This window comes from Bombus vosnesenskii, unplaced genomic scaffold, assembly GCF_011952255.1.
Source record: "Bombus vosnesenskii isolate JDL3184/JDL3185 unplaced genomic scaffold, Bvos_JDL3184-5_v1.1 scf7180000013293, whole genome shotgun sequence".
NCBI lineage: Eukaryota > Metazoa > Arthropoda > Insecta > Hymenoptera > Apidae > Bombus > Bombus vosnesenskii.
The window spans coordinates 4,141,530-4,164,951 of NW_022882944.1; the positions used below are offsets into that span (position 1 = coordinate 4,141,530).

General features: G+C 38.2%; 1 protein-coding gene across 14 annotated transcripts; it reads left to right on the top strand.

The window, feature by feature from the left end:
* Positions 1 to 45: 45 nt before the first annotated feature.
* On the top strand, positions 46 to 22,999 carry LOC117232886 (protein yippee-like 1). Of its 14 annotated transcripts, XM_033492633.1 has the most exons (8): positions 46 to 1,355; positions 1,444 to 1,603; positions 1,651 to 4,220; positions 7,285 to 7,708; positions 10,887 to 11,127; positions 17,162 to 17,486; positions 17,966 to 18,050; positions 19,506 to 19,651. In XM_033492633.1, the coding sequence occupies exons 1-3, from the start codon at positions 190 to 192 to the stop codon at positions 2,311 to 2,313; spliced, it is 1,989 nt and encodes a 662-aa protein (XP_033348524.1). In that variant the 5' UTR covers positions 46 to 189; the 3' UTR covers positions 2,314 to 4,220; positions 7,285 to 7,708; positions 10,887 to 11,127; positions 17,162 to 17,486; positions 17,966 to 18,050; positions 19,506 to 19,651. The 14 variants fall into 14 exon arrangements, with proteins under 14 accessions (XP_033348524.1, XP_033348521.1, XP_033348525.1 ...); XM_033492630.1 differs by lacking the exon at positions 17,966 to 18,050; XM_033492634.1 differs by lacking the exon at positions 17,966 to 18,050 and having other exon boundaries at positions 7,384 to 7,708.
* The last annotated feature ends 423 nt before the right edge of the window (positions 23,000 to 23,422 follow it).

The following is a 23,422-nucleotide window of genomic DNA, read 5'->3' on the forward strand; positions in this document are numbered from 1 at the left end:
GTAGGCACAGGATTTGGGTATGCTTGGTCCTTTGGTGGACCTGGAGCAGAAACCCGAGAAAATGCACAGGGTGAACTTACTACAAATATTAGTTATGCTGTGAATAATAATCAGGACCAAGGATCCAGCCAAAAGATACAGATCGACATTAAACCAACTAAAGTTGCCAATAGTACACATCGTAGACCCATGTTCACTATGAATGAAACTTGTCAACAGACTCCGACGACGCATCATACAGCTGGAGCTCATAATCAAACACACGGCACACATGTTCGTACTAAGAAACATCACGATGTATTTTCATTAACATGCGACAAGGGAGGTTGTAATTGTGACGCTGCGCATGCAACACCCCCACCATCTCTTTTTTCAAATACTTTAGTTTTTACTACAGCTGATAAACACGCTATGAGTAAGCATTTCATGACACCTCTTGGACCACTACAGCTCACAGCAGAAGAGTGCAATGAAATTTTAATGAAAAGAGCAGCAGCTGCTTCAAACCAAGCTAATGTTAACAATGTGGCAACGAGCCAGACAGATAGTACGGCTCACTTTGGGCATGTTTTAACGCATGTGAACACTACACAAATCGAAACAAAGGTCAAGCAACAACAAGATATGGGAAGTCAGGTCAGAGTACCAAAAGAAAGACCGTATTCTTGTTCAGAATGCGGGAAGTCATTTCTTCTAAAACATCACCTTACAACACATGCAAGGGTACATACAGGAGAACGACCTCATGTTTGCGTTCATTGTGGTAAAAGTTTTGCACACAAACACTGTCTTCATACCCACCTTCTCCTTCACAGTGCGGACCGACCATACCAATGCAGAGAATGTAAAAAGTCTTTTACACTAAAACACCACCTTGTAACGCACACACGAGTACATACGAGAGATCGTCCATTTGTTTGTCAAGAGTGTGGAAGATCATTTCCTTTAAAACGTCATTTAGTGACACATAGTAAATTCCACTCAGGGGAGAGACCTTTTGTTTGCGAAGAATGTGGAGAATCATTTTCTCAAAAGGATCACCTAACAATGCATTCGCGCTTCCATGGCAGTTTACATCCATTTGTTTGTCACGACTGTGGAGCAACCTTCCAGAGAAAGTTTGAGTTAGTGAATCATGGTCGTTTGCATGGCAGAGTTCCACATTCGTGTACTGTTTGTGGGAAAGAATTTCTTCAAAAGAGAACACTACTAGCACACATGCGCTTACATACAGGAGAAACTCCATTTGCTTGTACTGTTTGTGGAGAAGCATTTCCTCGAAAAACAGACCTGGTAACCCATTCGAAGATACATAACAATAATACGAACACAGACGAAAAATCTCTTATGTGCAGGTAAACAATAATTTCAATAACATATAGTTTAAATGTGTATGTCTGTCTATATTAAAATCTTCTGCATATGTTAAATTTAATGTTTCAGGGAATGTGGATTGGACTTCTCAAACCGGGAAGCTCTTACCCTGCACTTAAGGTTACATTCTGGTGATCGTACTCTTGTAACAGATCTCTGTGGGTTAGCAGCTGCTTTCCAACAAACTCCTGGACACTTCCTTACACCCAACACTTCTGGAACTCATCAGGTATTATCAACATTAGCATAATATACGAAATGCGTATACAATCAAAGGGTTTACAGATGAATGGACCCATCGGAAATCCCGGTGTCAGCCATATGCATGGTGCAACACAAACATCACCACCTGTAGGAACAGGCCCGAAACCAAAACCACACGTATGTCCCGATTGCGGTCGTGGATTCGCGCAGAAACATGGCCTGTCTCAACATCAAAGACGTCATACGGATGGTAGCTGCCATATAAGATCACACGTGTGCGATAAATGTGGAAAAGCGTTTTATCAGAAGAATCATTTGTTATTACATCAACGCCAACACATGGATCCCCCGCCCAGCATACTTCGGCAACAACAGAGACAAGCTGCACAAGCTGCTGCTCAACAAGCACAACAACAACAACAGCAGCAGCAGCAACAACAACAGCAGCAGCAGCAGCAACAGGTACAGCAGCAACAAGTGCAACAACAAGTGCAACAACAACAAGTGCAGCAACAGCAAGTGCAACAAGTGCAACAGCAGCAGCAGCAGCAACCTCAACAGCAACAAACAACGTGCACTGTAGATACAAAAACAATACAGCTTCAAGCAATACAACAAGTGCAACAACAAGTTCAACAACAGGTACAACAGCAGGTACAGCAACAGCAACAGCAACAACAACAACAAGCGTGCTCTGTGGACACTAAAGCAATACAGTTAAATGTCACTATGTGAGACGATATAGAAAGTGGGGATTGGTCGATCCCTGGAACAATAGCACTCCCAAATGCGCACCCTGCTGCCACCCTCTGCACGCACTTCTCTTGTACTAACATTACACGTTAGATATATTTATTATCTCTAGAATCGAATACGAAATAACCAATTTTATTACAAGAGTATATATACAAAGTATACATATTATATTCTAAATATGTAAGGCTTGTAACAAGAAAATAAAAATAACCATATATTAGTGTTTTACATATACTTTATATATCATTTACTCTAGATATGTAAAATGAAACTAAACAAATTAGTTGCCTTAATGAGACGAAGAATTTTAATGAATATATTAACTATTGTTTGGTGAACTTTTTTTCATTTACTTTTAATTAGTAGGACGTCACTTTATAAGAAAATACATATTGAATAAACAAACGTAAAAAATAAGTTTTTTATGTACTACTGCTTTGTTGTTATCCTTCATGCTGCGCTTGTATGGTGAAAGTCGAGAGAAATGTTGATCGTGTGAATGATCAGTAAAAAATAAATATGTAGAATGTATCAAGAAAGAGGGAGAGGGTGGCAGACATAGCGCATTTATGGAGCATTTAAAATTGTAGGTCTGCCCGAAAAAAAAAGAGATGAATGGTGTCTTTAAACGTATTTTTTACGTTATAGCAATTCGCGAAATTTGTTTAACAAATTCTAGAGAATTAAGAGCGCAAGAGCATTACGAAAATTTATATTCCATTAAATGGATAGTTATTAACTTTATTAAATCGAAGGATTCGAATAAAGTTCGAATCGTTAAAATTGTTTTGTTTTTATATGATTGATAGCGTTTTCATTTCTTGAACTTCCGTACTTTCTTATGTTCTCGACTTCGACTTTTTTACTTTATAATACTAAGATATGTGTGAAAGCCATTCACATATTCTTACAAAAAAACATTCAGCATAGTAAACTTTTGTAATAGTTTTGTCAGAGATATGTAATAGCTAATAGAATTGCGCAAAGAAATGAAAGAAGTAATAAAGGTAGCTTTCCTACATAGTTTTAACATACATATATATTTTTTCCAGACAGATAACAAACATGCAATGCGTTTTTTCGTGATTTTACACGAAAGTGAAACACGACCTAAATTAGAATCACATTTTTAAATGGAAGAAAAAAAGGAGAAAAATTGTTAAACGATGAAATATTGTAAAACGAGCTTTAATGTGCCTTTTTTCAAGCTCGCGATTAAAGTACCTTTCCTTCTTCTGCATTCCTGTTTCTATTCGCATACGATACAGATTGTCTTGTGAAAGTAAACGTTTTGCCCACGCGCATGAAAATATATGGGCTACACGAAACAATCAGTATTCATATTTTTTTCAAACTATGAAAATACGAGCATGTAGTACATCTATGCGATTAAAATTTTCATTCGTTTCATTTGTGCAATATATAAGTTTATTCAAGTTACTTACAGTCACACACGAATCAAATGCTTCGAATGCTGCGGTACTTTACTTGTTTACTCATTTGAACATCCTGAAATCTCCCGCGTTTCATTTGGTAATGTAATAAAAAATAGAAGATAGGTAACACGCATTTGTTCATAAGCGATATCTGGCGGTGATGTCCGGAGATAGACGAACGCAAATAGCGCATGCGCATAGGTCATCGTATACCGTCCCGCCTGCGGACGAACCGAAATAAATCGAACGACGCCGAGCCGATCAGCAGTACGGTGCTCGCTGGATGCGACTGTTTCGCGTTAGTGATGATCAAAACGAGTTGTCGTCGTCGTTGTTTGTGGCATTTCGCGAAGACGAAGAAACCGTGATCCGTGATCAAAAGCTCGAGACGGAGAAGAGGCCGAGGACACACATCGTCGCTCGTTGCCGCGGCCACGGATGCATATGGAGGTGCGTAAACCCTTGTTTCGATGCACCCTCTTCATCTATGCACACGTTTTTTCTTTGCTTTGAAAACATCACAGACACTTCCTTTAACACCACTGCTATTTTTCTATGTGATCTCCTCTGTCCCGTGAAACATGATTTAGTACGCGAATGTATCCTGGACAATTGAAAGTGCAATAGATGCATTTATCACAGGAATTGTTATTTACGATATCTGCGTCGAATCGAAGGATCGTTATTCGTCGAAAACTTTCAATTTCGTACATTACCTCGAGTTAATATTTTTTTACAAATAATAGTATGTTTGAAACGCGATTCGAGGAAACGTCCATGCTGTTTTCATTCGGTCAGCCTGTGCTTGGAACGACGCAATACTATTTTTTCTTCTTTAAGTTTGTTTATTTGATGTGCAATCATTCAGGTGATTACAATAGTATCATCTTGGGTTGTGCAAACGTATATGAATTTTGCACGACAGTGAACTCTCCCTTGGAAATAGGCCGCAGATTAAAAGTACGTGCGCATACGGCATTGGACTTTGTGTACGCTCTCAGCTGACGGGGGCCTGTCAGCTGCCTTCCACGAGAAGATCAGGGCCGTCATTTTGTGTGGCGTTTCCATACGATTTTTCCCGTTACTTCGTTTATCTGAAATTTTACAATCGACTCATTCCATTTCGTTTCTACCTTGATGGTACACTTTAATTACAATTTTTCTTCGCTTAGTAACAGTGCATAATCTGCCATATCGAATAGCTCTGTCGTCACGTCCGCACGTGTGCGTAGGACAAGAATCTATTATTCCATTGTTAATTGATCATTGTACACTTAGTTTACACTCATTTAACATCTCATTAAATTTCCATCAGCCTCTCGTATGTATACCTCGTTTCTTTTTCGAATACATTTTTATTCGTCGACTTTTTTTTATTCAAATTTTTTAAATTGCTTCTCACTTACAATGTCAACGACATCGTAATATTCCGCGTCAGTGGTGATAATTTCCTTGATACTTAACCGGCAATCTCACCAAGATAATGCGCGCCGTCTTGTTTTGTACACATTCACAGCTGATTCAACCGCCTCGTCTTAAAAACGTTCAAACTGTTATCTTTTAGTACGCGGGTACCCTTTTGCGACATTTCTTCTCTCTGCTGTATGTGAACGCGTACGTACAGAATGGCTTCGATCGCTCTGAAAAAACCGTACATACATAATATCCAGCATAGTACCTGTGGTAAAGGCTAACAATAAGTGGTAGAGGGAATTGACGTAACGCTTTGCTTCTTCCCTCTGGGTGTTTCTACCCGAGACCACCAAACTTCGATCGATTTTTCTATCGTAAATATTTGGCCAAGTTTACATCAACATTTACGTATCGTCGATTTGTTAAAAGAGTGACATCTAAAAAATTGTCAATTCTGAAGTATCTACAAAAATTAATCTTTCATTTATTTTTTATTAATCTTTTATTTTATTTAACTAATATTAAATTTTTTTTCTATAAAAACGATACTACTTTACTTATTAATATCGAATTATTTAACGAAAGGAATGTTACAATGTAAAAATTGTATCAATTCCCTATTTAGTAGTTATTTTATTAAATATCCTCAAAACCCAAAGTCTGTTTTATCCCAACGATAAAAGAAAAGAAATTCTTTTTTATTACTAGATAATGGAATTATTAATAATTTTTAAGTTTAAAACGATCTCTTGAAAAATGGACTTTTCCTAGTTGTGTCTTTTAGTAAATGGATGATATAAGTTGTCTCTTACTATAAAAATCATACTGTCAACAGAAATTCTCTAAAAGGGAATAGTATATATATCTATTTTCCTTGTACTTGTACCGATTGAGTATAATTTGACTACGGGTTTCTCGAGTCGATCGAGCGCCTTTCGAATTTAATAGCCCGAGAACCGTTTGGTGTGTGGACGGTGTCCATATACACAAAGTGCATATTAAGGTGCAATTCGCTTTGAAAGCGACATCCGCGTGATGCGTTCGTCCACAGGACGCTTTACATGGAAAATTAAATATGCGCGACGAGTTACGAAGGACGATGACCCGAATTAACTAAACTCGAAGCTGCTGCTGTGCGCCGCGCTTGTTCCTCTCCCGGTGTTTATTTAAGCTGCAGTGGTGTAGCCTCGCTTGATTCCTGTCTAGCCAGGCAACAGCGACCAAACCAAGCTGCTATACAGTCACTTTGATTCGCGCAACGAAAGTTCTTCGCTCGTTCCTTCGTAACCATGCTATTGGCCATACCAATATACACCTACCATGTGTACAGTACTCTGCAAAAATATTCTTACACCATTTAACAAATACAAATCTTTTGTTTTCTTTCATGAATGAATGATAATATACTTTTACGATACACTTTAATTCTGTTCTTATTTATAAAGAAGCATTTACCCAAAAATTTCCTAGAAGTAATTCCCTAGAAAGTTGTTAGTTAATTTTATGTAATTAATTTTGTGTATGAGCTTTTTCTGCCTCAATAACAAAAGTTCTTTTAGGTTCATATTATTTATTATCTTGTGTTTGATGTTAAGATATTTACACTATTGTACCAATTTTGCTTTTTTACGAGGAAGTGTTTCCGTGATATTAATACAAGGACTACCAGACTGCTCGAAATTCGCAATTCTTTATAGAAATTTTATAATGTACAACGATGCATCTATAATTTGTAGTTTTATATTATATTTTTTTTATAAATTCTTCATCTTGATTTCCTTGATACAAGTCCCGTAGTTCTAGTCTTAAACTTGGACGTCCACCGAACAAAGCAAAATATACACGTTGAGTAACACGATACCGATATTTTAGGTATTCGTGTATTATGTATAAAAGAAGTTCCACGGAATACATACTCTCGAATAAAAGCACTACCTGTAATGATCGTTTCTCTAATCGTTATACACAGTTATTTAAATTTTCTAAAAGTGGGAATTCCAGTATAATTATGACTAATTAGTGGCTTGTTGTTATTATCTGTCCGTAACGCGTTACGCTTCGATATAGCCAATTTTTTAAGTCTTTTTTAATTCTGTTATAGTCGTCGAATATTTCAAGCAAGCAAACGCATCGAATTTTCTGTTTCCATGAACGCGTCCTCCATAGACCTGTTGGACGACGCTTTTGTGTACGTTTACAGCTGATTGGGCTGTCAGCTGGGCTGCGCGCGATAGAACCATCTAGCAGGCTGGCCAACGCATGTTCCAGAACGCTCCGAGGGGGTCTTGTTTTTCTCTTGCTTTTTTTCTTCTTCTGTCATTTCCCAGCAGAGGCTCTGCTCGCTGGCGACCACGCCAGTCAGGGCAATGCCTCTTACAATCTTTAAACTTATCCCTGCTGAGTCGCTAGCGGTTGGGATAAGGTGAGGGGTTATATTCTACGCGTTTACGTTATACATGTACGCAAGCGTAAACCCTCGCCTATACTGGATGGGTATTATAAGTTTTGCCGGCCAAACTTTTTGAGTAAGTTTTACGAATATAAATAAGAAAAATAAAATACTGTATAAACAGTGGTCTTTTATAGTTGTATTAAGAATATGACGTATGAGAGGAACAGTATTTTAGTCTGCAAAGTTGTAATTAGGTCTCATATTATTAGACTTGCATAGAGAATTCCGTAAGAAAAATTATATTAAGTAAGTTGATACGAAAAATTCATTGAAACGAAATAGAGTTGACAAATAAACTTTATTATTCTTATTGTTACGTGTAATAGTTACCTGAAGTTTTTTATCGCTATCTTCCTATCTTTCTTATAACTTTTTAATAATTAACAATAAATTATCGAACGGCAGTTATTTATGTAACATTCTTTTCTGATCTATATTTATCAAATATACCGAAAAAGTATAATCGAAAACAATTGTGACACTTTTATAGGGATCTATAAATAACGTCCAGTTTCGGTTTTCTTTTTATACGCTATTTTTACGCGTATTCGGTAATATAACGGACGTATTTCTATGGTAATTTATTAACGATTTTCTGCTAAATATGCGTGCTAAAATTACTATATTGCCAAATGTTTAGCGGTGATTGTACTTAATTATAATCGTTCTCGTACGTGAAAGAAAATCTTGCAACATCGGGTAAAGTTACGAACGACCTTTAATTCCAGGAACTTATTTCTAGTTAGTCATAATAGCTGGTAAAACGTGACAAACTACACGAAGATTCCCATTCATAATTCGTACAGTTATACGACACGAGTAAACTTCCGTTAGAAACGTTCTTTATTACCGAACTATAAACTAACGCACATATTATTTTCTTCGCACGCACTTGATTAAACTCGGCTCTCATGGTAGTGGGGCTCGGCGGGCTTGCGATCAAAAACCTCGCTATCATTTATCACTCTACCGCTGCGCTGGTTCGTTGTACGTGCGTGACCTACGCAACTTGACTTCGCTTTTTTTTTTCAAATCGTTCTCTCATTTTTTTTTTGCATTGTAACGATTGTACAACAGAAGATTGCGAGTTTACGTAATTAAAAAAAAAAAACCAAACTGAAGACTTAGGATATAGCAATTCTAATGTGTATTTAAAAAAACATTATTTCTTTTTTTCAAAGCGATCAGACGAACGGATTAGATCACGATACTGGCTTTTTTCTACTGATTCCAACGCGATGCTTCGTTACAGATTGGATTATATTCTTTATCTGGAACATATATTCCGGATTGTATTTGAAGTCCTTGCCACGCGCCATTGGTCTGCTTGTCCGGTGGCCATTGCTTGGAATAATAGGGACACGGATAAATACGAAGTCCATTCACTGTTCCACGCATATAATTGAAACGTTTCAAATCGAACGTTCGCTGCGATAGATATCGGAAACAATGGGTTACGCTTGATTGTGACATGTACCTGGAACATGTCATCTTTACACGAAATTTAAGTTCGCGGCTATTCCAAGTATCGATAAAATGATACCCGCATATCTCCCCTTGCTTATTCTTTTTATTTTTCTCCTAATGTATTTACGAGGTAAATAAGAAGGAAAGAAAGACGCAGTGTTTTCGTCGCTCTTACGTAGTGCATCGCCTTTTTTTTTTTTTTTTTTTATTTTACTCATAGTTGACGAGCCAATAGTCGAAGCCGTACATACTATACGTAAATATAACCACGGATATGTATATGTTTACTCGAGTCTGGAATACATACAGATATATATGTGGATACAAGGAAGGAGGAGTTTAGGGGGAACAAGAATGAAAGAAAACGCTGACCACCAACAACGACCTCTAATAGGAAAGAGGCTATTCGCTTTGTGCTCATCGATTTGATAATGTAGTACTTGTCTTTCGTAATACGTTTTAGAAAGCTAGTCGAAATGCTGGAATTTGAAGTTTAGATTTCCTATTATCATGGTTATCTCGGTTCGTCGAACGTTGTCAGTACGCGCGGATCACTAATTATGTTCAACGAGTCGTCGCGATGAAATGTAAATCTGCACGGCAAAAAAGCCAGCTGGGTTATTGAATCGTCGTACAACGATTTGCTCGGAAGTATGATTCATTCGTACTCGTGCATACGCTTGTCCAACGCACCGCCACATATACGCTACGCAATTCGTGAGTTTTCCTTTTGTATTATTTACCATGAATCAGTAGCCGTACTTAGTTAGGTTTATATATTTACGTTCACGTGTTTGTTCTCCCCACCATTTTTTGTTTTCATAGAACAAAACTCCGGCATTTAGGATATTAAGGACTTACTTTTATGGTCGTCTGGCTTAGGATTACGTGTATTCCTGGTATAGAGCCTACCTTGCTAACCGGTCACATTTAGTCCTGATTTATGGCCAATTAGCCATTCAATTTTCATAAATCTTAACGTAACGATAAGAGCGAAATTTGTTTAACAAAATCTTTTATTTCAAACGTAAAAGATCTCGCCAGTAGCTTCAACGCGATTGGAAAAAAAATATTCGCAGCAACGCATTCACTCTTATCGCCGTCCGTTTCTTCCTTCGCGTGGTGTGCATGGCACCGTTATATTGTATATAATTACTCGTTGCTCTTGCATGCAATCTTGCTCGTGGTTCAACAATCTTGGCGCTTTTAGACGTCCGCGCGAATTATTTATAAAACGATCGTGCACCTTGCTCAACGAAAGAGTTATCTGTATGCTAAGCGGGAACACGCCGTTGCTCGTCGTTCAGTCCCGCCACGCCGCGGCGTGTAATGTAAAACTTGTTGCGAAGAAAACGCGCGCAACGCGACGTCTTTAGAGTCATTGTTCTCTCTCTCTCTCTCTCTCTTTCTTTTCCTTACTCGTGGGGGAAATACACGGATGTATGAATATACGCACTAGACGATCGCGTGTGAGCTTGTTCCTCCCGTTGCGGATGTCTGCTTGAAATTTTTCGGTTGCTGCGTGCACGAAATATCTTCGAATATTTTGGTTCCTAGTCGCGATCTTACGTTTACCATAACATGGATCGATAGCGTTCTCTCGGTAAGTAACGTGTTCAGGAACAAAGAAACAAATCCGCGGTCACTTTCCGTAGAAATAACTGGCCGAATGATATCTGGATTGCATTACCTTTCTCACTTTATATCGGACCGCAACGTGTCTACCGTCGATTATTTTAGCTTAGCATCGAAATAGAATTTAATAGAATGTGTTTCTTTCTCAGGTTTCCGATATGAAGTTTAAAGATGTTTTGTGAATTGGGCTAATGGAAATGATCAAAGTATTGAGAAATTGATGAAATCAAATTTTCTTTTTTATGGAAATGTTTATTGCTTACAATGCACTGTCGGATTCTTATCCCTATTCGAGAGGTCTGCGTGATTTATTAAAGCCATATCTTCCTGTGCATTCGATGGAAGACAAGGGAGAAGAGATATCGTCGTTGCACAACGACTAAAGGGAACGTAAGTCGACGATGTTTCTTACGAACTATCTGCATAAAGGCGTCGTGTTGGAATAAAATTGAAATACTTAGGAAAAATAACGATAAAATGGTATTCTTCCTACTTTATATTTACATATACGTTTCTTATTAAATCGTAGCATACGAAATTCTATCAGGGCTCAATGTTTACATCGTATTATCAGCGAGAGATATTTTGATCGTCGCGTAAAACGTGTTAAATCCATGTTGACGAGATAAAGAGGGAAACGACGCAACGTCACTTGTTTCCTTATCACTAATGTTTGTGTTTATGGTACACTTGGTATTCCAAGTGCGTACATTCGCTATTTACACTTAGCCGGAGATCAACAGCTTTTTGGGACCCACGTACCTCGCGCTTGTAACATTGCGAATCTTTGTAGAAAAAGTATAATACGCAATCTCCTTGTTTTTACTTCTCATTTGCTTTTTATTTTTTCACGTTCGTTTCTATACAATATATTGTTAGTCGCGCATAGTATTTATTCGTACCCAAACGGTGATCTTTTTACGCTCACGTACGTTACGTGTCGTCTATCTCCAGTTTTTATAGCGAGATACGAACTGTGAAATTCGAATGCGGAGACTGTACATGCACATTTAATGCACATACCTGAATCGACTCAGAACGTAAACGTCGTAAATATTCGATTTTACTGTTACGTTTCTTTTCTTCGTGTCCTTATTCTGAATTAAGTGTACATCCATTGACATCGAACCTTCTCGTTGAAATTTTCCGACCTTTTATCAAGCGAAGATTTGAACCCTAGTCAATGTTCGAGCATGTTGATTTTTCTAAACGTACGACATTATCGCGTTACGAACGTTTGCTCAATTCTACGTGTACATTTGTGCTGTTTATCTTCTGCTGAGTAAATTCGTCGATAATAAATATCTTTTTTCAGACAGGAAGTAGCACCTCGAACTTCTACTTCTTTTTATCAATACAGTTAAAAAACTTGTTTTTCAGGAAGAGGTCAGTTTTGTAAAGATCAGGAGACTTTGCTACGTTGTGTTCTAGAATAAACAGATTGTGCAAAACGTAAACATTATCGTGTGTGAGCTACTTGGCAAATGTTTGTAAAAACTGTGATCCTTCGCTGTTTTCCTTTTTATTTTTTTTTTTTTCTGTGGGTCTGTTATCACGAAAGACGTTGATCTACGTCGTCTCTGCATGTAATCCAAGTTAAGGCCGTATCACCGTGTACCGCCTTGCATGTGATATGCAATAGAAAACATTTTGTCAATACACGCGATGACGCGCGGAGTCGTGACTGTATTGCATGACCCGCGATGCGTGTTCCGTCGATCGTGGGTCAAACACGTGATTGCCTTCTCGCGAACGCCACTGTTCACGATCATCTATTTAACCCTTTTCTGTATAGGGTTAGTCGTTGAAGAGAGTTATCGATTATCGCGCGTGACATATCGAACTGCAACGTAGCGCGTCTTTCATCCTTTTTTTACATCATGGAGATTATCGATATGTCGTTTATCGCTGTAGTCGATCACGATCGTATCCTCAGTTGTGTGTGTGTATGTGCGCGTGTGCGCGCGTGTGTGTATATATATATGTATATACGTCAATAAAGTTGCGAACTCGAAATGAAATCCGACAGGAACGAAATGAAATTGTACGACTACACACACGTACATATGTAATTGACCGGCACTATAGTCATCGTGTAGAATGTGAAGACTTACCTTGTGAATCAAGAATAACTAATATTTTTATCGAAATATACGATCGTCTGTATTCTTAGAGAAGTATCGTCTATTATGCGCTTGAAATATGTTTTCGACGCTTCTGTAGCCACTCGTCATTTTAAACGACAACTTATAAATGGCGCCACTTAAACGATGGACAACATTCTATGAATACAAAAAGAATACATGAAATATACATGAAATATGCAAAGAATATACATACGTATCTAGACATGTACGTGATTCGTTCATGGAACACTTTCTTCTGCATGTGAATTATCGGTCGCGTGTAGATTCTCGATTATGTCACGGAAATTCTTTATCGATGCAGTCGATAGTCTTTGTCGGAAGAATGCTCGTTTCTTGGTTTTACGCCGTATCAAATATAAGAGCCTGATAATTTTCAACCCATGCGATTAATGGCTCACTAAATGGCATCGTGATACGTGTGCAACACATTTGCATGGATTGCCGTTGTCCACGTTATAACGTAACGATTGTTTTATACATATTTGGTATCGATACGATAATTCTACTGCGAATTAGTCGGCGTGAAAATGCTCGAACAGTAAAAAAAAAAAAAAAAAAAAAAATGAAAAAATGAGGAATTGTAGTCAATTCGTATGGAACTCGTACGTTCGACCTCTAGTGGAAATTAGAGCGTATTTACTAGCACTTTTTAAGCTGCTTATATCAACTTTATTATACTAACCTTACCTGTTATATCGAGTTAGCGAAAGGTTAAGGGGAAGCCTATTATGTTATATCGTGTACTAGCTCTTAGTCTATGGTGTAGCCATCTAGAACTCGATAAAAGTATCAAAATTTCCAAACAAATACGTACATTCGGTTCACCGAAGAGTTTAGATGGCTGGCCGAGCATGAAATCGATTAAAATTGATTTCTGGTTAGACGGCTACGGTACACGAACGCAAGGTTCGCCGAGGTCCTTGAAACAGGTGCTACGCGACTCCTCGCTGAACTTCGATAGTTTCAGCTTAATCTACTCGATAGTGATTTCGCTGTAACAGCATCCCGAATAATCGCGCGCTTGTCACGTGTTTGTATTGGGTTACCACATGATGCGTGTGGTATGTGTTGGCTCCGTTGAATGAAGTTTAGTCGAAGATGGCCGCAACTCCTTATTCAATGGAGCCGAGAACAATAATACGTGGAACGTGGAGGATTGTACCTCGACAACGGGACCAAATTAGAATCGGCAAGAATTTTTGTATCGTTGGCCGTCGGCCATGTGTCCATGTGCTTTTATTACGACGGTTGTCACATTTCTACTAGATTGAAACAATTTTGTGCGTCGTCGTACGCGTATGTGTGCGCGAACGATCATTAACATAAGTGTTATTTAACGACGCTTCATGAATCTTTACGATCGTTTCAATTTACGATTCTGATAGAGTAGTTCATTCGGTGCCATTTGGGATGCTGGTCAATATGAGTCGAACATCTACGCCAACAGTGGCAAAACGATCGGTTCGGTTTAGTTCGGTTGTCGGTTTCAATTGGGAAGAATAAATGAACATCGCGTCGTTTTCAACGTTCATGGTCGATGTTAACTCCTTGCTCTATGACTTTTTTAGTACATAGTTATTTGTGCGAGCATTCAGTTATTTAGTTAATCGTTGATGCAACATCATATTCTACATAATATTTATTTAGTCGTAAGAAACTGAAATTAGAGTTCAAATTAGATTTCTTTACGAATGTAATTTTCGATATTATTCGACATTATAAGACAAATGATTAATTATTTCTATTCTAGACACGTGTACATCTGAATAAAAATGATCGAATAATTTTCTAGCGAAAACACCTTCTTCTTTATTTTAAATCCGTGCACGATCGCTCTGTCGGCCGAGAAGTTTAATATTATCGATAGAGTTACCGGTTAAGTTAGAAATGGATAAGTTGGCCGCGCAAACGTGAAATTATCGATGGAAAGAATGCAAGCCTTAACGAAATTTTCCTCTAACCTGATTATCTTTCGCGCCGATTAAATTTCCCGCGGGAAGATTTTGCGATAATGTCGTTGAAAGGTTTTCTTTCATTCTATCTCCGCTATTTATATCGAATGGAAAATCTGCGAAAGTCACTCGACGAACTTTCGATCGAGCAATTAACGATCTAGCTCATTGCAATTGTTATCATTCCACGTAACGAGAATGTTTCTTATATGATATTAACGTAGAGATCATCCGAAAGAAAACTTCACGCCTGATTGGAAAAAGCCGATAAGATATACAATATTCATATTGATTGCATTTACCGCTGACTGTTAACCTTTGCAAAAGCGTAATCGGTATTTAATCTAATCATCTGTTTAGATCTTTATTGCGTTTATCTTGACATAATATTGTTTACCATTCTACAAATTGCCTCTTTATTGACCCTGAATGCTCGAAAGAAACGACATTTCTCGATAATTCCACGATGTATATCAAGTTTTAAGTCCTTTTTTTGCCTCTCGTGATCTTCTAAGCGTATTAGATTCGTGTAAGACACATTTACACGGAATGCGTGTAAAAACACGTTCATAAATATGCACGTTTGTAACTAATACTTGAAACGGCATATGAATTTAAAATCGAAGCAGAAATCAAAGGATATACAAGGTAGGACGTAAAATTTCCTGTTTTATCGTTTCAGCTTTCGAAACATAAAGCATATGCGTCGTTCAATTCCCGATAAACGTTCGGTGTATCGCATAAATGGTTATTTCGTTTTATCTAATGTCTACGGATGTCCTGAAATTCTGGTGTCGATATCTGTCTTTAGTATCGGAAGAATCCAATCGTTTATCTTATCATCCTACCGAATATCGTAAGGTTTCTGTCGCTCCGATGAAAACACGACCGAAACATAAACGTCCAAATGGTTTTCTACGTTCCTTCGATTTCATAAAATTCCATCCTTTGTCTTTAGTATTGGAACAAGGTGAACGGAAACATGACCATTTTTAAAAATAAGTTTCATTGTCTGTAAACATCATGAGTTACTGTTATGACTCACTCACGCGGTCTGAAACGTGTGTGCGACTGTTCGCAACTTCGCAACTAGAAGTTGTTCTCTGCGCAACTCAGTTTTCGAGAGTGAACTGTACGCTTTAGGGTTACGCAGTTTGCACCGTACGACATCTGTTCCACGTGTTTCCCTATTGCACGCTTCGTCTGTAGTAAGTACATAACACGCATCATATATCAACAGCAGGTGAAGAAAAAAGAAAACAAAGCGTCTATCGCGGGTAGAAACGGGCTTTCACTGGATTCTTCGTGTCTTATTCATTGGCGAGGTGGGCTCACGCGGCGCACGCCGTCTGCACCGGCATGGCACGGGGAAAAAAAGGATGACAAGAAAATCGGAAATTCCGAGGATGCGCCGGCGACGGGTAGCAATGACCTTGGGTCGTGTATTGACTCGGTGTTCCATCTCTTTGTTCCCAACAATTCGTCGGGAAACTTCTTTCTTGCGGTACGGCCTCTCTGCGGATTCATAGTCCGCGGCCATCGAACCGCGCCACCATTCTATACAGTTGTTCTTTATCGTCACTGTATTCAAGGATGCTCGAGGAGATGCCTAAGAAATTTTTTAACCTAACCTGAGAAGCGTCTTTTATTATATCTTAAGTTATATTATATCTTACGTTATATTTGAAGGTTTCTATTCGTGTTTTTATTCAAGAGTTTCTGCGCTGTTTTGCACGATTCAGTTAATATTGTCAGCAAAAGATTAGAAGCTACAAGTTATCATATATTAATCATTGCCCTCGTAATTTGTTAGTCTATAGCGTCTATAGAGTGTATAGAAACTATGATATAATTATAATTTTTATAATTCATATTCTTAATATTTGAAATAATTACTACTGCGTCGTTCCATTAGATAACTTTATGCATTTAGATATGAAACTACGTTTCAAGCTTAAACCTAGCAGATAATCGTTCGCAAACGCGAATTCGTATCTTTAAATGCAACACACGCGAACCGATAACGGTTTTACGTATTTGTGAATGAAAGTAACGTGTGCTTTTAGTCTGTCAGACCGATCGGTGCCTCGTCGACATTCAAAATAAAATATCAATCGAATTATTGTATCGATTTACTTTTCGGTAGATTAAAATCGTCTTGAAGCGTTATTCTCTTTCAAACTGTTCCATTTCAAATACGCTAATTTCAATTAGTACAGAAACGAGTTTAAACATACAGAAAGTAACATTAGTTTCAAGAAATTGAACAGATGTATAATTTGTTTTAATTACGTCGCATTCTTTTCCTTTTTTTATGGTCTTTAGAGCGACTCTCACGTGTCAGAAATAATACAGCAGGAAGTGTGTCCGGCGATTGTGTCACACAGGCTGTTAATTCCGCGCGCTGCCATAAGCCTGAAAAGTGAAGTACATAGTACCGTTATCGCAAGGCCACGACGAATCATTGTTTCGATTGATTCAAGCTGAGAAAGAAAGAGAACGAGGAGGACGGAAAGAAAGAGAAAGAGAGGGAACGTAGGCGAAGAAAAGGACGCGACGAAGAAGGATTGAAGAAGGAAAAAAGAGGAAGGAGAGGAGGATACGGGTTAAAGCCGCAGAAAGCGTCTGGCTCTCTAAATCCAAATAAGAGGTTACCGTTCTTTCATTCTTATAAAGCAGGAACACCTCGCTAGGTCTAACAAAACAAAAGCTCTCTTATTTTTATATGTACGTACGCCACTATGTATGTGTGTGTGTGTGTGTGTGTCTTTCTCAATACAATATGGAAACGAGATGATCATAATTACGATGCACTTCTCATTCATATTAATGAACGATGCTACATTTTATTTCGAGGCCTTGAACTGAATCACAGCGTTGTCGATATTCTTAGTTTTTTCTCTCTCTCCATCTTTCGCATAATTAATTTTGGGTAATGGGCGCTGGAGAAAACGAAGATCGTCCCGCTTCGAGATCTTTCTTTTCGAGAAGGCTTCGACGATGCATCTATATCGATATTTCTCATCGGTGCTTGATATACTTATATCGATAGAAATGGTTTTCTTTCAAGATTGCCTGAAGCACAATTTACATTGACGTTTCAAACCAAATGCTACGCTTTTGTTTCAGTATCTTTAGCAGATAAATATGAAAGAAACTTGACGATTCTGACGATGAGTACAGCGGCCTTCAGACAGCTCAAGGTCACAGTAAGGTACAACAGGATACAGTTGCATTTAAGAACCACGGGCATATATAACCCCTGAATGCCTCCGCTGCGGGACGCATCGTTCGTTAAACATCCTTGACTTGGAATTTGGAAATGATTTTCACAAAATTACTTTTCTATCAAAGATCACTGTATTTTCTCTAGACATTTTACAAACCTCGTTCAACCGTCTACCTAAAAGGATCTTTTTTAAATTTCTACTAAACCAAAGTTTCTGGTTAAAGTCGTACAAATGTTATTCATAAAATCCCTTCCCTTTCAACATTTTTAACGTTTTCTCTCTCCAAATGATTCTCATATTAAGATCGTGTGATCTCAAAAAGAAGGAAAAAACATTGTACAGAAACAGGTTGGAAGCGTGAACGTTTAACAAGAAGAGAGACTGGCCCGTGCTTCCTCGATCCTTATAAAGAAGTCTTTCTTTAGGTGCATCATAATAAAGACCTTGTCTCCTTTCTTTGTTTGAACACACGCCAGCACGTGGCGTAGCCGGTCGCTCGATATGGAGCGTACATCAATGCTATTGCGCTTCAAAATGTTCAAGCAGTTTCGCTGTTCCGCCGCTGTGCGCGCGTATACATTTCTTATTTTCATATATGCGGTGCACCATATGTTATCTATTCTTTTTCTGCTTTTCTCTTTATCTTACCGACGCGATGCGACGACCGTATTGAGATTTTTCCTCCCTCCTTTGCTTCTTCTTCTTCTTCTTCTCAGCTGTTGGTTTTCCATAGTACACTCTAATAGTAAGCCACAGCGCGCGGTTTAACGTGCTTGGAGCCAGAGCACGCACGTTATTTAACAGGCCGTTATAAATAACTCGGAACTGATAGTTGTGGAATAAATATACATGATAGCGAGTAAATAGCGTGTAGAGCGTACAACGTAACGAGAACGCGGATCCCGAAGAAGACGCTTAGAAGCCAATGTTTGTTTCATTTTTAATGCCCAAACGAATGTAATTTTAGCCCATTTCGCACGTGACTGCCTTTGTTTACTCAACTCGAATATATAGCAATATTTTACCTTAAGATGTTACGGCTATTAGAGACCTTTCATCTTTCTTCCTTTTTCTCTTTTTATTTTCTTTCTTCCAGAAGAAAGCGCTATCCGTTTTCATGTATTTTAACTTTTACAGATATTAGTTTCTTTTTATCTTTAATAAAATCTCGATGATCCTATTCAAATAGATGTCATCTGTTCCTGGTAGAGATTAATGATATCGGATTGAACGCATTGCGTTAGTTAGATCACGCGGCTATCCCTGAACAGTGGCATACAACGCGTGTCGTCATCGTAGATGTTATAAGCGCGTAATTTTAAGTTGCACAACACACAGTCGATCTTATAACTCTCCGTAATAAGAATTGCTATGATTAGAGATACAAAGAGAAGAGCGGCGAGTATATATCGACTACTAATAATGATGTTTATCGACAGGTGTCCCCGAACCGGCGCTGTCTGAACCAGCTCAACAGCTGATCGGAGTACGAAGCGGCGGTGAACGGGGCCACTATTGCACCACCACCCCGCGATTGGAAAAAATTTGATATATTAATCGGTCACTGGTTAACGGCCGGACGTTTCCACGAACGAAAAAAGAGGAAGGACGAGACCAAGGTCGAGAAAAAGGAGCGAGGCGTCTGGACACTCGATAAGAAAAAGAAGGAGACAAATTAACGACGAAGACGACGACGACGGCGACGACGAAGACGACGACGACGACGACGACGACGACGACGACGACGACGACGACGACGACGAAGAAGAAGAAGAAGACAAGGGCGAAGATTTCTTTGCTTGTTTGGATACGCCATCATGGTCAAAACTTTTCAAGCATACCTGCCCTCGTGTCACCGCACTTATTCGTGCATTCACTGCCGTGCTCACCTCGCCAACCACGACGAACTCATCTCTAAGGTGAGCCGTGCTAGATCAGGTAACGAACAGACTTCTCGCATTCATTTCCGAGCTCTGTATACATCGATGTATACTTGTGTTGTGCGTGTCTATGCGTCTATATATTCTCTACATATGTGTGCAACTATGCGCAGTCTACTATACAGGCTTTTTCCTTTTGATTGCAGTCCTTCCAGGGCAGTCAAGGTCGTGCCTATCTCTTTAATTCCGTGTAAGTATGCTAATGTCTTCAGAGAGGCGAGATCAAATCGCGATGGAAAGTAGGACGCGTTATTTTACCCGTGAAACTTCTCGTGCTTTCTGTATATTATGCCCGTCTCTCTTCATCTATTCCCGTTGGCCTGTCGCGATACGATAGGCTATTTATGTAAATGATAAAGAATAATGATCGGTCTTCTTGTTGTTTTAGGGTGAATGTAGGCTGTGGTCCTGCGGAAGAGCGAGTTCTGTTAACTGGCCTTCATGCTGTCGCTGATATTTACTGTGAATGTTGTAAGACCACCCTTGGGTGGAAATACGTAAGTTCCCTCTAGAATTTCTAAGAAGACAGCTATACGTGTATGCACGTAGATCGATCCGGGTATTTGCTAACGACGCTTGGAAATTTTGTAGGAGCATGCGTTCGAGTCGAGTCAAAAGTATAAAGAGGGCAAGTTTATAATCGAGCTTGCTCACATGATCAAGGAGAATGGATGGGAATAGATCGAGTCGAGGGTCACCCGTTGCAAGAGAAACTGGATACTCCCGATACAAACATATACGAGGCCCATCAAAACTTTTCCTGATATAAGAATAATGCCTACAATGTTGTTCTAATCGCAATGTGCGGCCCCCTCCCCTCTGTCAAACCACCAACGAAAGTCTGTGATTTCATTTGTGATTTGTAATCTTAGTAACTTTTTATGTTTCGGACAATTCGACGCTATTTTTCGTTCTTTCCGATCGATTCATCATACAAGCGATGACACCGGCGATCCGCGGCGTCGCGGATCGATCAAACAAGGAAGTATTGTAAAGAGAGAAAGAAAAAAAAATTATTTTTCAACAAACCATAAAAAATAGAAGAAAAAGAAAAAGACGGGAAACAAAAAAGGAAGAAAAAACAAATGAATATAGAATATAAGGAACAAAAAACAGATGATAATGACGTTAGTAAGCTATGGTAAATATGATGACGAAGGTGCCATGGTGGAAATAAAGATGGAGAATCGCTCTGTTCGAACAATGGGGTGCCCTCCTAATTTTAATTCATTATCTTTCTAGACATTTTGCCGTGAATGTCGCAATGATAAATGTTAAAAATTAACGCGCGGGGCACCCCGATTAAAGATCAAGTTTTTTAATCCGTTATTGCACCGGAGCAGCGCAAGTGCCACAGACTTTGCTGGACTGACTGCCTGCCCGCCGCGTCTATCATTGGAATTTCACTGCCGATATTCCTAATATTAATTAAGATGGCTGTGCCGCATCGTAGGCGACGCAGCTGGTAGTTTTTAGAATAGCTTACGAGTATAGCATATTAAAGCCTACGTTATAATATTATAGGACCTCATGGATATAGAAAATAAGGATACCGTAAGAGTAATCACGGGTGTGAAACGGAAGTCGAGAGGAAGAAAGACGGAGTGAATGTCTTACGTGTGCGTGCGTGCGTACGCGCGCGCGCGTTGTGCGTGACAGAGACAGAGAGAAAGAGAGAGAGAGAGAAGGAAGAAGAAAGGTTTGATTAATCGTGTCGTGTGTATATGTTTGATTTTATGTTCACCATGCCTGCCAAACTGTCTGTTAATCTGCCAGTCGCCATTACTGTTAGTGAAAAAAAAAAAAGAAAGAAATACCGTATTCTAACATGTTCACGTTTTCGTCGGCTCTGCAAGGTGTGGTATGACTGAACTTTTTTGTTGTGAATAAAAAAAATCATTGATCTGCGCCTTCCTATGCACGCACTATGAGATATATAATATTAAAGCAAGAAAAACGAGAAAAAAAGTTAAAAACGGAACAAATTAATTGCTCATTACTTTTAATATCGATCTCATTTGTAAATATTTAATAGAGTTCAATGACATCGCAGATTCACTATTTTACAAAAGATCGGAATTCCGATATCCGATCCCCCTCTCGAAGCCCAAATGTACGATTGATTTTCATTGGTCATTAAACGAAAAAATTTTACCATGATACTGATTTGTCATTTTCACGCTAAACCAATACATAATGACATAGCGACATTTTAATACAATTAATTTTCTTTTGGTAGGATATCGTATCTTTGAGACTGCTTGTGTAAGTGAAATGATGTAAACTAATTTTTAGGCGACTTTTGATGTTACCTTCGTTATCTTCTTTAAATTGTAAAACAATTAAAATTGATATCATTTATTTTAGACATAGAGGTCCTAACATTTATGAAATATCGATATTCGGATAGATATTTGGATTTGAAACGATAAAAACAAGTATTTACCGTTCTTTGCGTTCTATATCCAAACGAAGGTAGCAAAATGTGCAGGCGTGAAAAACGTTTAATTCCTATTTTAATATAAAAGTACATATATAAAGCAAAAGTATAATTGTGACATAAGTGTACAAACAAACAAAATATTGGTCGGTTCTTGTGCTACGTTTCTCTTAGAAGAGCGCAAATTGAATAAGGAGTATAAAAACTAGGTGGGGTCATTATTCAGATATTTAATAAAACACGAGTCATATGCGTTCGTCGTTTTGAATGCATACATACGAAAGTGCAGTGTACTTGTGTGTATTTAGAAACGTGATGAATGAATGTGCCGGCCTAATTCCTCATGCTGTCTCTTGAAAAGTACTTTTTATATTACTGTGCCGACGTCCCTTTATCCGCACTCACTTTTCCAGTGATCTTGTTAAATTGTCCCCACCAACACTAATTCCGTAGTTCTCAGCCTCCACCACCATCCACCATTTCCACCATTACACAATTTTGCTTTGTAAAACATGTTCATAATAAAAAAGAAATACAAGGTATTTAATCGAAATCGACTTATTTTATTTCATACGTGATACTCTATTAATTGTACATATGAAATATAATAATTTCATTATTTATATTGACTAATATAGATATTTGACAACTTATTTTAATGTAAGACCTTCCTTGTTCATGTGAAGTTTATAATTTTTTGAAAATAAAGAAATTTAAATTATTTCTGCTGTATATAAAATTAAAATCACGTTCCAGTTTTAACTACTTGTACATCCAAATGTATATAAGTAAGTATATACAGAGATATTAGATGATTATCCTGAACAGCTGAGTTTAAATGTATATTTTGCGTTATGATTGTTGATTGTTTACGTTTGATCTTCGAAAAAAACAACAACATATATTCGGGTATTCTTTTCATCTTATATACGTATATACAATTTTATTTTTAATGCATAATAAATTTTTTAGTTTA

Bases quoted from the DNA above. Each gene is read 5' to 3' on its own strand.
- LOC117232886 (XM_033492633.1), top strand. From the start codon at position 190: ATGTTCACTATGAATGAAACTTGTCAACAGACTCCGACGACGCATCAT. The intron at 1,356-1,443 runs GTAAACAATAAT...TTAATGTTTCAG, and splicing joins GAAAAATCTCTTATGTGCAG to GGAATGTGGATTGGACTTCT. The intron at 1,604-1,650 runs GTATTATCAACA...ATACAATCAAAG, and splicing joins ACACTTCTGGAACTCATCAG to GGTTTACAGATGAATGGACC.